Here is a 13,913-nt window from a genome sequence, read left to right on the forward strand (position 1 = left end):
TAGAAACAGAATTCTACCATGTATCTGTACACATATCACATTGCTCAATACATTTATGCGGATGAACATGATGGCTTTCAGACCAGTGACGCTTTTTCCTTATTCTTATGATGGGGGTGGTATATATGTGCTACTTCAAATTCAGACAATACCTGAATGCAATTAGAAACAACTGCTGTCTGTCTGACTTGTTGGTTGGAAGAATAATAAAGCGTTTGTTTGTTTCTCAGGTCTGCATTGATGGCTTATTTTTTTTTTATTTTATTTCTACCGAGTTTTGTATAAAGACATCTTTTGATTTTGAAATGATATATGCTGCTTTGAAGATACGGATCGTGCTTTATTGTTATTTTCACCTGATATTGTAACATCAAGTTAAATAGAGCCTCTCTGCAGTGATGATATTAGGACAAGAAAGGAGCTAGAAAAGGATAAACGAGATAGCTACTAAAGACTTACTTTTGGAAAGTAGCTCTAAACATATCATGTATACCATCAAAAGAAGTAAATCCTATCATGCTCAAGAAAAAAAAAGGTATAGGATTCACTGAATAGATTCAAACAAGTGAGTTGAGAATAAAAAGTAGAGTGACTGCGGTTATATTTTTCATTCTAAAATGAAAGTTCATGAATGATTTAATCAACTCAAAAACTTTTTTTTCTTTTCTTTTCTTTATTCTTAATTATGAGTAAGTAACAATAAAAAGATAACATAAATAAACATGACATTATATACATTAGCAGGCTTAAAACGACAAAATACAAACGATGTTGAAATGACCGATAGTTCACAACCTTCTAACTTAAAACGTACTCGCTCCAACAATGCCTCTCAGTCCAAAAAGGCACGTCACATGTCCAACCAGATCGTAAAGGCACCTACTCAAGTAGGAAAAGTGTTTGTCTTTGGTACAGGCGATACTGGTCAACTTGGCTTAGGTGACGAAATGTTAGAACGCAAGAAGCCCATGCCTTTAAATGCATTTGATGGTGATGAGATTGTTGACGTTGTGAGTGGTGGTATGCATTCTGTTGCTATTACCAGTCAAGGAAAAGTAAGTGGATGCAACATGATTGATGGTATTGATTCTTTATGTATATATAGTTATGGACGTGGGGTTGTAATGATCAACGCGCTTTGGGAAGATCGGGCGAAGAATACGAACCTGCTCGTGTGGAAGGCATGGACAATGTAAAGATAGTCAAAGTCGCCTGTTGCGACTCAGTCACGATGGCATTATCTGAAGAAGGCATCCTTTATTGTTGGGGTACTTATCGTTGTGCTGAAGGTCCTCTTGGTTTCTCTCGTAACAAGGCTGTTCAAGAAACACCTGCTGTTTTCGAACCTTTTGCCAAGGTACAAATTGCTGATATTGCTGCTGGTACAGACCATTGTTTAGCACTCACTCGTGATGGTCGTGTCTTTGTCTGGGGTAATGGTCAACAGTTCCAATTGGGTCGTCGTATCATGGAACGCCATTTAATCAACGGTCTTCGTCCTGAAGCACTCAACTTAAAGAGCATTAAGCTGATAGGTACAGGTTCTTATCATTCCTTTGCTGTCTCTCATGATAACACACTTTATGTGTGGGGCCTAAACAATTTCCAACAGTGTGGTCTTGTTGATTCAGAAGAGACAAATGAACCTGCCCCTAATGTGATCACGAAACCTACTGTTGTGACAGCACTTGAGGGCAAGGGCACCATCAAAGATGTTCAAGGCGGTGAGCATCATTCGCTTGTGTTGATGGAAGATGGCACTATCTATGCGTTTGGTCGTGCTGATTCTGATCAATTGGGTTTGCCTGCTGATTTGATTGACAAGGTGCAGACGAAAGAAGAAGGTGCTGAAGTCTCTAATTTCAAGCGAGCTGTTGGTCTTCCTACACGTATTCCAAGTTTAAAGGATGTTGTGTCTATCTCTACTGGTACAAACCATTCAATTGCTGTTACTTCTGATGGGAAAGCTTATACCTGGGGATTTGGTGAATGTTATGCTTTGGGTAATGGCTCAAGTGATGATGAGCCTATTCCTACTGAACTCACTGGTCAAAAACTAGAAGGACACAAAGTCGTTCGGGTTTCTGCAGGTGCCCAACATTCTATGATTCTTGCCACGTCTCAATAATTCCAATGTGTATTTTTTAAAATAGAATCTATGTACAATAAACAAATCAAGTCTTTATTGTTGTTGTTGTTGTTGTTGTTGTTGGGTATTTCTTTTTCTTGAGAATTCAAACACTTCAGTCACTGCTTCTTTAAAGCATTGAAAGTTATAGTCAATAAGGCCATGCTTTTCAAAATTATCTTGACGCAACAGACAGATCAAGACCAAGAGTCGATTGACTTCTCTCATATAAAGTACATCGCCATTATCTAATTTAATCAAGCTAGAAGCCTCTGCATCTGAAGACGTTGTTTGCTGTTGTTGATGTTCTATGAGTCTACGTTCAAGGCTTTGAGCATCAGGGTCCATTTGATCTTGGTCAATAGAAACAGGTGTTTGATGACCATCTAATAACAAACCATGATGACGATCAGGTGTGTCTGATAAAGACAGGTTATTTGGACTCATGCCTTGTGCACTACAAATAGACAAGTTCAATACTATGTATCCGTAGTTACATCTTACCCATAAATACATTCAACATCAATACAGACATCAATCATATCTGAACAGATTTCATACGACTGCATATCAACAGGTGAACTGTCTGTTGCAATATAGATCTTGGTTAAAGTATCAAACAGATAAGCCTTGTCAATACTCGAATTCTATATGACAATGAGTGAAATGTGTGGTCGATACGGTCTGACTTACTGAACACAAGACGTTTAATAGGTTTTCTAGCGTAGGTAATTCTCGAATCAGTTTCTGAATGATTTTACTGAATGCTTCATAAATCGAATTATCATAAATACTGGTTAAATAATAAGTCAAATGAATGTATTCAAGCTGAGCATCTGCCAATGCATCTCCCATACGTTGTTGCACATCACGCTGAGTATCAATCTTGTAATCGTCTGATAATCCATCTACTTTATGAATCAAGACTTCGAATGTAATGTTGGGATTAGCACGGTATGCACTGGTAACTGTTGTAAACAACCGATGTAAGGCTTCGTTATAGTCGTCTTGGGCATCAATCACAAAGATCAAGGCACCTACTGTACTGAAGATTTCTTGTGGATCATAAGCCATTTCATCAAAAAAGTCAATTTGGCCCGGGAAATCCCAGATTTGAAAGTCGATAAAAGAACGTCTAAGCATCATAAGATGACATGATAAAAGAATATATAGTTCTTCTTACGTGATATCTTCTTTTTGTATTTTGGTGGTGCTTTCTAAATACAGAGTATCGTTGGGTGGCATTTTACCAAACACTACGCGCTGAATACTCGATTTACCACTCCTGTATAGAAAAAGACTTGTTCAATAAAATATGATCTGTTATGTTTATTTACCTTTGAAGACCCATAAGTAAAATACGAGGTTTATCAGATAATACTTGATCATCAATGGTATCCCTAAACACGTCTATAAGTTATATTTATTTATTTATTTATAATCTTTTTACGCTAAATAGTCAGAGTCGTTATTAGTTGTTTGATAGTCAAGCTAAAATACATGATAAATATAATAAAACCATAAAATTTAACTTACATCCATCCTAATAAAGAACACAAAAGAAAAAAATAAATAAAAAAATAAAAAAAAAAAAAAAATAGAACCTATTATACACAGTGTGACTACTGCTCTCTTTTATTATTATTGTTATTCTCTTTTCAAGTATCGAACAAAGGATTCCCTTGTACATTCACCCCCTATTCTTGGATCGAAATAGAACTTGTAACAACTTCCATCTGCACAAATAGCTATAGAGACCAGATAAGTTTGAACTGCATCTTTTTTTTTTTTTTATACCTGTAAATGAATTTTTTTGTGTTCCGAATGCAACTAAACACCGACTTTCAGTAGCGATTTTTGCATGAGCAAAACTCCATTCTGAACTAAAATATTTAGGCAAAATGTCCTTCATAAAACTAAGTGCACTGCCTCTATTGCCTGTGGTGGTTAGCCCATAATCCTTGGGCGACTCTGTTGGATAGGCAACCACTTCACCATAAGTAGGACCACGGGGCTTATGGTCTACATGTGTCACTACAGAAGGATCCAGATTGAAGATATGAATGGTGCCCTTATCTGAGGATACACACAGTCGAGTAGATTCATGATTGAAGGCAATAGAATAAATTTCAGCTCGATCCATCCCTCTTCTTAGTTCATGTAGCAAGGTGCCTGTGGATGTATTAAAGACACGGATCAAGGTGCCCTTATCACTGGATGTAGCACACCTTGATCCCTCTGTATTCAGTGATACACAACTGAGTCTGCCCGAATGTGCTGCAATGATACTGACATTGATGGATCGTCGTGTTGTATTGCTTGTGTTGTACTCTTGAGCGGGTAAAGAAGGAGGGAAGAGATGGTCTGATTCGCCTACGGATATATAGTAACCAAGTGAATTTAAATCAATGATCTGTAAATGGCCTTTTTGTCTGCCTGGAATAATCAAAATAGCATGACTAAGTGATGTAGAAACAGCAGCCAGACCTAAACACTATAAGAATAGATAGATATCATAGTCTAATTTTACCCTTTTCATTATCACACGTTTCAAATGTATGCAATAGCTGTGGTGGTAAACTGAAATGATAGACAAATACTTTGTTTTGTAGTATCACTGTTAATCTATCATGATGTTATAGAGTTGCTACTATGTATGTATGTATGTATTTATGTGCCATTCTTTTTTTTCTATTTTTTTTTCTTTACCTATCTCTTCTTAGTTTGACATTCTTGACTTCACTCTTATATTCCAATTCTAATACTGGTTTCCCTTTCATGCTATCATAAATAATCACTTTGTTGGGTGGATATCTAGGATTTCTACCACCTCCTACAAGTGCTAAATAATTCGTACGATACAGCATTTCTACTATAGCAACACCACCCTCATCTGATTCTACAAACCAAGACTTATGAGAATTGTTGATCATAAAACACAAGTATACCATCTCTTGCTTGTTCAATTAGTGGTTCACAGTTATATACTCTGAAGCCTGTATCAAGGCCAATAGCAAAACACCCATAGTCTTGATTAAAACCAGCATAAAGTAAGCCTGGTGCGTCATTCATACTAGGCGAAGTTCTTGAAAGGTTCATATTTACAAACTGAGAAAAAATAAAAAATATACACATAAATGCAAAGCATGAATTTTGAGTGATTCTCTCATGCACATAGGAAAATAGTCTCTTTTACTCTTTCTTTCTTTCTTTCTTTTTTAATGATCTAACTTTACAGTCTATCTTCATCATGATTATGGATACTATTTAGCTTAGTTAGAATAACTCCATATCTTTTCTTTAGTATCTCTATTAAGTCAGATCTATACATCACGTGTAGACGCGCTTTGTAATACATCGTTGATTTCTACGCGTTGCCTCATTGGCCATTCATAGACATAAATGAAAGAACGATGAAAAATTTTGAATTTGTTTCTTTCTTCTTTTCTAATTTCTTTCATGGACGTCTTTGGAAACAGTACTGTCGAGTTCAACTGGCTCGAGACAAAATGGGAGCAAATGTATGAGGGTCGCAATCCTCTTGTTGTTACCGGTGTCTTTGCTTTCTTGATGCACGAATTAGTGTATTTCGGTCGTTTTATTCCCTTTTTGATTTGTGATTTTATTCCTTATTTCCAAAAATACAAGTTACAAGAGGTGAGTTTGGACCAATTAAATTGCAATTGTCTGATACAATAGTAGGCTAAAGAGAACAGCAATGCTGATTATTGGAACTGCACCAAAAAAGTGCTTTATGCTCACTTTATTTTTGAAGGCCCTTTAATTTTCTTATTCCATCCCTTTGCTACCTTTTTAGGCATGAAAGTTTCTGCCCCCTTCCCCGCTTGGTAAAAAAAAAAAAAATTAATATTGTTTACTAACATGAACAAGGCAACAAATGGCAGTTCAGATTGCCATCTTTTTTATCTTTGAAGATTTTTATCATTACCATATGCATCGCTTTATGCACTGGCCACCTTTTTACAAAAAAGTGCATAAGGTGCATCATGAATATTCTGCTCCTTTTGGTATTGCTGCTGAATATGCTCATCCTATTGAAACAATGATTTTGGGTTTTGGTACAATTGGTGGTCCTCTTATTTACCATGCCTGTGCCACACTTATGTTTGACTTTGGTGATGCTTGGAACCTTCATTTGATTACGATGCTTTTATGGATTGTCCTCCGTCTCTTCCAAGCTATTGATGCTCATTCCGGTTATGATTTCCCTTGGTCCCTCTGTCATTGGGTTCCCTTTTGGACAGGCGCTGATCACCATGACTACCATCATCAAGCCTTTATTGGTAACTATGCCAGTAGTTTCCGTTGGTGGGATTACTTGTTTGGCACAGATGTCAAATATCGTGCTTATCGTCAACGCCAAGCTGAAGAAAAGCGCAAGCTAAAAACGAACTGAACTAGAATAGATGCCCCTCCTTACTTTTAATTGCACATAGATAGATAGATTATAATTTACTATAAAACAGATAACCTTGATCCCAGTCTTTTCTTACTTTATAGACTTCTTCTGCATCCTTAGTCAGCCCATCAATGTCTACATCAGCCACAATCATGGCTTCCTTTTCATGATCACAATGCGCTACAGGTCCCTTGAATGGCACGGTAATTTGAGTGCGTCCAGCCATGGTACCAAAGGGTTGTTCTCTTGTGACATTGGATTCATGAGCAGGATTACAGAGGACAAACACAATGCCATTCTCAAAGCATCGAGCAGTACTGATGGCATTCAACATGTTGGCTTCAGATAAAGGATCTTGGGCAATAGCCAATGCGCCTCCATCATCCAGACTCCAATAAGCTAATCTAATGATGAGAACAAGATGCGATTGATTTATGCATTTACCTGGTGCAATAATCAACTGTGCTTTTTGCTTTAATGCCATCTCTTTAAATACGTCAGGAAAGACAATATCCCAACAGATACAGAGTCCAACACGAATCCCAAATCTGTTTGTGACAGTAGCATAACCTTCTTTGCCTTCTTTCAAGTAAGAGCGTTCAGGATGCCACAAGTGCATTTTACGATAAGCAAGTAAGATGTGGCCTGATTGATCGATATAATATGCTGTATTATAGACATGACCATCTTGAGGATCACGTTCAATAAGTGTACCAGGCACAATATCCATCTTGTATTTCTTGGCAAGCTGACAAAATCGTTGGACAGCCACACCAGGAGCTGTCTTTTCTACTCTATGTTTACCAGGACCACCAATAAAATATCTAAAGCAATGAGTGGCTAATTCAATGCTATGTCCTCTTTTTTATTTTTAATACTCGGGAAAAACGATTAAATCCACTTGTTGAGTAACAGCTTGAGCCATAAACTCTTCTGCTCTTTTCCAGTTGACTTCTTTATCTTGATGATCAATATGTAACTGAACAGCAGCAATACGCATTTGAATCAAAAAATAAAAGAAAAAGAAAAAAAAGATGATTTTTTTTTTATAAACTGTATTTCCCACACTTTAGTCATTCTACTGCTAAATTAAGCTTTTCGAGTTTGCTTTTTCGATACTGCCAATACTTTTCACGAATAGCATCATGCTTTTCAGCCAACGCTTGACACATGTCAATAGCAGCAGGTTCAACAGGCTTGTTTTGTAGTTGAGCATTTTGCTCATACATATCAATATAGGCTGACAAGATAAAAGGTGATTCGACGCTGGATTTGAGTTGATCTAAAAAGGGTAACATGGTATGAAAGGGTCTGTTTATCTTTTCATACAATCTATCGTATTCATTAGTCACTATAGAAAAGGCTAGTTCACATACGCTTTGAGATAGGCCCAACTACTTGAATTATGAGGTGCTAATGTAATTTGCTTTTCTGTGAATTTGATTTCATCTTCAATTATGTCTTCTGTAGGTGTTGAAGGACGGTTGAACAACACAAAATACCTATAGTTCCAAGCAGAATTGTTGCGTACATCAAACACAAGCAAGTCATTGGTATAGTCCAATTCTGTATCCCATAGCCCAAATCGCTTCACAACCCATTGTCGATAAGACCAACCATGATAGTTTTTAGGATCTTCTTCAAATATACTGTTGATAAACGGTATTTCTCGGTCTCCTTTGCCTAAACGATCGACAACGACTTGACGATGGTGCCATACTTGATAGTTTTTGGCTTGGTCTGGGCCAATTTGGTCAATATAATCAAGTTCTTTTTCCAAGTCGGCTTCAAGTGCAAACAAGACTTGTTGTCGGTAATTCCAGACTGTATAATGAGCAGGGTTCATGTCAATGATATTTTCTATCAGTGATAACACGCGTGCTGACTTTTCGTTGGTACGCGTTACAGCTCTGAAATAGTCCATAGCATCGGCATCTACAAATATATAAGCTTATGGCAATAGCATTCGAAATAGTTACACTCTCTGGCATAAGCAATAGGAACAAGAGGGTTAGGTCCATCATCTTGAGGAACAGGCGTGACATCTTTCCACTCGGGATTTTGACTGTAAAGTAAATCAGACATGTAATAAAAAAAAAGATACAGTATTTCTGTATCAAATTGTCGCAAATCTTAATTATATTTTCTTACCCCCCCCTCCCTCCCCTTGCTCACCAGCGTTCTAATCCAATTCAGAAGAGTTAAAATGCTTAGTGGGGAAACCCTGCAAGGTCGGATAACTAAAGCTTGCAACCAGGTTCCTCAAAGTCATTTTTATAATATTATCAAGCTTTTTTTTTATTCAGAATGGACTCAACTCTCAACCAACAGTTGGCTACTCAGAGTAATTCAACTAGGCTTCTGTATCCCCCTCCTTCCTCTTCCTCTTCTCACTACTTATCCGAAACCAATCTGCCCATTCAATGCCGAACAACACCAGCTGTTACAACATGAAATCACTTCACTTCTCAACAAAAGAGCTATCGAACTAGCTCCCCCAACACCAGGCTTTCACAGCAACATGTTTGTCATTCCCAAACCGAATGGCGGTCATCGAACAGTGTTCAAGTTAAAAGCTCTCAGCAACTTCATTCAAACACCACATCTTTTTCTTTTCATGAAATGACTACAATTACTTTCTCTTCTTTAAGAAACTATATACTTATACAAAAGTGGTTGCTTTTGGAGTGGATGGGAGTGTTCTCTAGCCATTCCCTCTCTGCGAACATGTCTGATAGATGGTGGTCCCTAAGAAAAAAAAAAAGGGTTGGTGTGTAAGAAGCCTAAAAAAACATATTTTATTTTAGTGACTAAAATTCTCAAGATTAGTGGAAACAGCAAGATCAAAAAATCCAACTTGGGCTCTGTTTGGTCGTTTCTCTTACAGCTAAAAATTAATTAGTGCTCTACCTCCTAATCTTGGCAGTATGGGCCAATGTTATTAATGCTTTATGAACAAGGTTATCCGTTCAGGTCAAGTTTTTTTTTTTGCCAACGTGAATGATCATCTTGGTGGCCGTCAGCACTATGGTTTCCGTCTCTTCGACGTCTCAGACTTGCACTACCTCTTCTTCTGCACCAATCATGTATTATCCTCCCATCACCCAGTAGCATTTGGCCTATAACAAATAAGACTTGGAAGCTCGACGTGTGGCACTTATCAGCTACAGGTACAACTCTAACAATATAAACGCCAACTCACAGGTCATACTTAAGAATGATCGCTTACAAGACTCAACAACCAACAAGACATACAAACGAGGACAACTCCTGTTTATTGAATGGTGTCTTAAAAACAATCTCTCACCTGATGACTTTTGTATGAAACAACAATTTAACCTGACACCTTCTACTCTTCAGCTCTATCAATTCGGTATTACTCGCTTTCATGCAGATCCCGATAGCATTCGTAAAGGTAACTCTCTCAATAAGTTTATCTCTATTCTCCTGGACCAGGCACTTCCTGTACGGACTCACTGCCCAAACATTGATCTAAGTCCTACATTTCAGCATCTTGCGGATTTGAGTAACTAATCTTTACGACTGTCAACAATAAAACCTAAACTGACCTTTTTGATCGGTGTTACCTGCTTTCTACGAGCCCCTTTATTTGATCATGCCGGATAGAGTTTAGCCGAATGATCATCCTCAGTGGCTTACCACTTTCTATGATATTTCTTATAAATCAATTACGTTCATGAAAAGTTCCTGGCGTTTACAAGTTTTTTTTTTTCTTTTTCTTTTTTTTTTTTTGCAAGTCTTTAATTGCTTTAAGTCATTTCGAACTGTCTCTTCTTCTGAAAAAACATAAAATTTCAAAATTCTATGTATAATAATGAGGCATTGAGCAGCCTAGTCTTTTTCAATTCGAAACCAACTTCTGGCACATTGAACGATGCACTTGATCTTAGCCAAAAGGCCTGAGAGGATACATTCTGAACATCGCAGGAATAAGCTTTGTATTTCCTTTTATGATTCTCCCAAAAGAATGCATTTTCGTCTCTCCAGATCCCCCTCCCTCCCTATTTACTTATGAAAATGTTCTAGTGCTACTATTACTTTAGAAGGCATCCTCCCAAATTTGAGGAAACAGCTTAAAAAAGGCCTAAGTTATGAGAAATGAACAAGTCATTGAGGACGATCCTTCGGCTAAACTTTATCCAATGTGATTAAATAACGGGGCTCCTTTCTACGGCCATCGGATCCCTTCTCTTCGGTTACATTATCGGCGGACAGACAATCCATGACCTTTGAGGTACATTGCCCAAAGGAAAAGAAGAATCGCTGGAGAATTATCAAGACTTTCACGGTAAAAGCGTATGCACACCCTTCTTTGTGCCCAGTCAATACATTTATTACCTATTGTCTATTGCGTTCTGCTCAATCCGTCGACACATTATTTATCAATATTCAAGTTTTTAAAGTTTTTATTCCTCGCAAGACTATCTCAAAATGGGTACACAGGCTCATCAGCCTCTCGGCTTCGGAAAAAAGGAATCACTCTGCGCTCAATTGCTTCCTCTTTGGCCTTACAAGCACAAATCTCAAAAGAAGATATAATTACTATGAGCAATTGATCTTCTTCCCTTACTTTTGAGAATCACTACAGGGGAGATCATCTGACTAGATTTGATTTTACCAATGCTTTGATTTCTGTAGGTCCTAAACTTGGTGATAATAATGACAATGATGTATTCTATGATGCTCTCTAATAGCAAATCATATTTCTTATATGTGTATTCTTATGTCTAAATATTCAAGAAACCCTCCCCCCTCCCATTTGAAATTTTGCTTTTTTTTTACTTGACGCATTTTCACTAAATTCTACAGCAATAGTAATAAGAACGAGTATATAAAAAGAAAAAAATAAAATATGATTTTTATTTAAACAGTCGTATAGACGATTATCAGAATGCTTAAAAATGACTTTGAGGAACCTGGTTGCAAGCTTTAGTTATCCGACCTTGCAGGGTTTCCCCACTAAGCATTTTAACTCTTCTGAATTGGATTAGAACGCTGGTGAGCAAGGGGAGGGAGGGGGGGGTAAGAAAATATAATTAAGATTTGCGACAATTTGATACAGAAATACTGTATGCGTGTATTGGTTGTTTTTTTGAAATAAAGTGTACACTTGTTATCTTTTTCTTCAATAATTCTATTCAAGCAGCATGCTTCTATGCTTGTACTGTAAATTTCGCTCACAAGAAAGCACTTTTACATAATCAACTACACTGTCGTTCTTTTTTTTTTTTTTTAACTGTGTTGCGTATTTGTAATTTAAATGGATAAAAAATTTTTTTCTTTTCTTTTTTTTTCTTTACAACTTATTTACAAAGATGAATCTCCATCCTTGTTCAGAGCAAATAATCTGTATTTGCCAAGCTGATAAAGGAGTTTGGCCTGACACTACTCTTTTTTTGTAGTGTCTATAGAACTGAGTAAATAAGTTTTTTTTATTAAGTTATTCTTCTTCACTATCACTTGCGTAATCAGCTAAACCACCTAATCCATTGGTATTCTTGTTTTTGATGGTCAAATCTGTATTTTTTGAGAGTGTCTTGAGATTGGTTAAGACTTTTTGAGGAATGATGCCTGCCACTTTCTTGTTTTCTTGTTCTATTTGTTTTTGTTGTTGTTCATAATATTTTTGTTGTTGTTCATAGTATTGCTTGTAGTATTCTTCGTATTCTCTTTGTGCAATCTCTTGATTGGCAGCTAATTCTTGAGCTTCATCTTCTTCTTCCTGTCGTCGTCGTTTAATACGTTCTTCCATCTCGTTAAATCCATCTTCGTCTACATCACGCTTTAGGCTCGTGAATTCAGCAGGCAAATCAGCTTCTGCTTCTTGTCGACCTCCTTCTTCACTATCCATGACAGCCAACTCTTGTTCAAACTTGTGTTCTTCTAATCGTTCTTCCTCTTCATCTTCCCATTCTTGTGCTTTGGGATCTAATGTAGCCCAACGCACATTGATAATCTCATTATTGTCCAAGTCTTGATTCATCATGGCTTCTCTTGCAAACTCGGCGTTGGCTCGCGTCTTGTAGGTCACAAAAGCAACGCCACGCGATTTAAGGATTCGGACACGATCAAGAGGACCAAACTGGCCAAAATGACGTTTGATAACCTCGTCCACATCGTCTGTGATGGCAATGCGACCTATATACAACGTTTTGTTTTCACGAATAAAACCACCTATACCACCCATATCTTGACGAAATTCACTAAAGCGACATAAGTCTTGTATGTTATTGATGCAACGACTTACGTAAATTTATCACGACCAAAGCAATCAATCGTGGTCTCGACATGGTCTTCTGTGGTAGGCACACGATGCCACATGTGACACCTGCTGCCTTTACAACACATGCCTTTAGCAAAAAACAAGCAAAAATAGGCATTGGGGTTGCGTGAACCCACTGTTTCTCCTGCATCTCTCGCGATGTTCACTTTGAACTTGGGTCGTGTACTATAGGTGGAGTCAATAAAACGTCATTCAAGATCCTACTTGCCTTTGTTTATTGAAATCTCGCTCAAGTCCAGAATAACGATGATGCCAAATATTATAGGTACCACCTTCTGGTCTTTTCTCTCGTAAATATTCATCCAATTGTGCTTGAGTCACCTAGTCATCTTATTGAGTCGATTGTATATCGATTGAATGCACTTACTTGTAAACGCGCAGGCTTCATCTTGTATCAAAAGAAAAAATAAAATAGAATAGAATAAAATAAAGGATGGCTGTGACTGGATATAAATAAATTTCTAAAGACAGAAGAATTACATGATCTTTATCCTTGAATAAGTCCCTTGGAGTATAGACGTTGAACACTATAGACTGTGCAGGATAAAAGTTTAGATTATTTATTGACAGAAGATTAAAAAAGAAGAACTAGTATTTAGTGTGGCCGCGTTTTGCATCCATCACCGCTTGGCATCCGCTTTTCATGCTTCCGACCAAGCGTGCAGCATATTCTTGGCCGAGGTTCTCCTGCTCTTGTCGAAGTATCGACTTGGGTTTTTCAATAGTGTGAACCTCAGACCGTCTATTGTCTACAAGCTTTTCAAGTGCAATTCCAAATATGTTCGATGGGGTTCAGATCATGATTTTGAGCAGGCCAGTACTCAGCATCAGATCTGATGAGTGTTCTTCCAACATCAAGCATAGGCACCCATGTGGCAAGTGGCGCCATCTTCCTGTAAAGTGAAGTCCCATTAACTAAGGATGGAATGTCTGGGTCAAGATATTGACATAGACACCTTAGTTAACAGAGTCCTCTTCAACAATAGCCAAAGACCAAAAATCCCTAGTCCAAAAGCACCCCACACGCACACACACACACCAAACCATGACATCACCGTCTC

The 13,913-nt window shown here is 37.5% G+C and overlaps 9 protein-coding genes across 9 annotated transcripts; 4 read left to right on the top strand and 5 right to left on the bottom strand.

Annotated features, from left to right (window-relative positions):
- The first annotated feature begins 595 nt into the window (after positions 1-595).
- B0P05DRAFT_528268 (regulator of chromosome condensation 1/beta-lactamase-inhibitor protein II) lies at positions 596-2,209 on the top strand. The gene is made up of 3 exons (XM_051576626.1): positions 596-689; positions 742-1,055; positions 1,106-2,209. The coding sequence occupies exons 1-3, from the start codon at positions 686-688 to the stop codon at positions 2,126-2,128; spliced, it is 1,341 nt and encodes a 446-aa protein (XP_051438080.1). The 5' UTR covers positions 596-685; the 3' UTR covers positions 2,129-2,209.
- B0P05DRAFT_584109 (Gtr1/RagA G protein conserved region-domain-containing protein) lies at positions 2,183-3,670 on the bottom strand (the record flags this gene model as incomplete). Its single annotated transcript, XM_051582315.1, has 7 exons — positions 2,183-2,585; positions 2,633-2,775; positions 2,822-3,263; positions 3,312-3,413; positions 3,466-3,528; positions 3,579-3,619; positions 3,665-3,670. 7 exons carry the CDS (start codon positions 3,668-3,670, stop codon positions 2,183-2,185), a joined length of 1,200 nt encoding a protein of 399 aa, XP_051438081.1.
- Positions 3,579-5,286, bottom strand: B0P05DRAFT_528282 (putative Wdr45l protein). The gene is made up of 7 exons (XM_051576627.1): positions 5,077-5,286; positions 4,838-5,027; positions 4,659-4,753; positions 3,926-4,615; positions 3,733-3,876; positions 3,665-3,671; positions 3,579-3,619 (listed from the first exon to the last, which is right to left on the bottom strand). Exons 1-5 carry the CDS (start codon positions 5,261-5,263, stop codon positions 3,776-3,778), a joined length of 1,263 nt encoding a protein of 420 aa, XP_051438082.1. The 5' UTR covers positions 5,264-5,286; the 3' UTR covers positions 3,579-3,619; positions 3,665-3,671; positions 3,733-3,775.
- Positions 5,287-5,365: 79 nt separating this feature from the next.
- On the top strand, positions 5,366-6,570 carry B0P05DRAFT_295415 (uncharacterized protein). Its single transcript, XM_051573464.1, has 3 exons — positions 5,366-5,785; positions 5,831-5,976; positions 6,020-6,570. The coding sequence occupies exons 1-3, from the start codon at positions 5,588-5,590 to the stop codon at positions 6,543-6,545; spliced, it is 870 nt and encodes a 289-aa protein (XP_051438083.1). The 5' UTR covers positions 5,366-5,587; the 3' UTR covers positions 6,546-6,570.
- Positions 6,571-6,594: 24 nt separating this feature from the next.
- Positions 6,595-7,548, bottom strand: B0P05DRAFT_584112 (Nitrilase/cyanide hydratase and apolipo protein N-acyltransferase; the record flags this gene model as incomplete). The annotated part of the gene is made up of 3 exons (XM_051582316.1): positions 6,595-6,947; positions 6,993-7,372; positions 7,427-7,548. 3 exons carry the CDS (start codon positions 7,546-7,548, stop codon positions 6,595-6,597), a joined length of 855 nt encoding a protein of 284 aa, XP_051438084.1.
- A 37-nt stretch (positions 7,549-7,585) lies between these two features.
- Positions 7,586-8,687, bottom strand: B0P05DRAFT_634678 (uncharacterized protein). Its single transcript, XM_051583557.1, has 3 exons — positions 8,528-8,687; positions 7,925-8,483; positions 7,586-7,880 (listed from the first exon to the last, which is right to left on the bottom strand). The coding sequence occupies exons 1-3, from the start codon at positions 8,631-8,633 to the stop codon at positions 7,622-7,624; spliced, it is 924 nt and encodes a 307-aa protein (XP_051438085.1). The 5' UTR covers positions 8,634-8,687; the 3' UTR covers positions 7,586-7,621.
- Positions 8,688-9,575: 888 nt separating this feature from the next.
- B0P05DRAFT_584114 (uncharacterized protein) lies at positions 9,576-10,082 on the top strand (the record flags this gene model as incomplete). Its single annotated transcript, XM_051582317.1, has 2 exons — positions 9,576-9,655; positions 9,719-10,082. 2 exons carry the CDS (start codon positions 9,576-9,578, stop codon positions 10,080-10,082), a joined length of 444 nt encoding a protein of 147 aa, XP_051438086.1.
- A 402-nt stretch (positions 10,083-10,484) lies between these two features.
- Positions 10,485-11,410, top strand: B0P05DRAFT_528298 (uncharacterized protein). The gene has a single exon (XM_051576628.1). It carries the CDS (start codon positions 10,792-10,794, stop codon positions 11,143-11,145), a length of 354 nt encoding a protein of 117 aa, XP_051438087.1. The 5' UTR covers positions 10,485-10,791; the 3' UTR covers positions 11,146-11,410.
- Positions 11,411-11,809: 399 nt separating this feature from the next.
- On the bottom strand, positions 11,810-13,247 carry B0P05DRAFT_528299 (uncharacterized protein). The gene is made up of 4 exons (XM_051576629.1): positions 13,220-13,247; positions 13,061-13,173; positions 12,817-13,017; positions 11,810-12,772 (listed from the first exon to the last, which is right to left on the bottom strand). Exons 1-4 carry the CDS (start codon positions 13,238-13,240, stop codon positions 12,010-12,012), a joined length of 1,098 nt encoding a protein of 365 aa, XP_051438088.1. The 5' UTR covers positions 13,241-13,247; the 3' UTR covers positions 11,810-12,009.
- Between the last annotated feature and the right edge of the window lie 666 nt (positions 13,248-13,913).

This window comes from Gilbertella persicaria (genome assembly GCF_025201335.1).
Source record: "Gilbertella persicaria strain CBS 190.32 chromosome Unknown B0P05scaffold_6, whole genome shotgun sequence".
Taxonomy (NCBI): domain Eukaryota; kingdom Fungi; phylum Mucoromycota; class Mucoromycetes; order Mucorales; family Choanephoraceae; genus Gilbertella; species Gilbertella persicaria.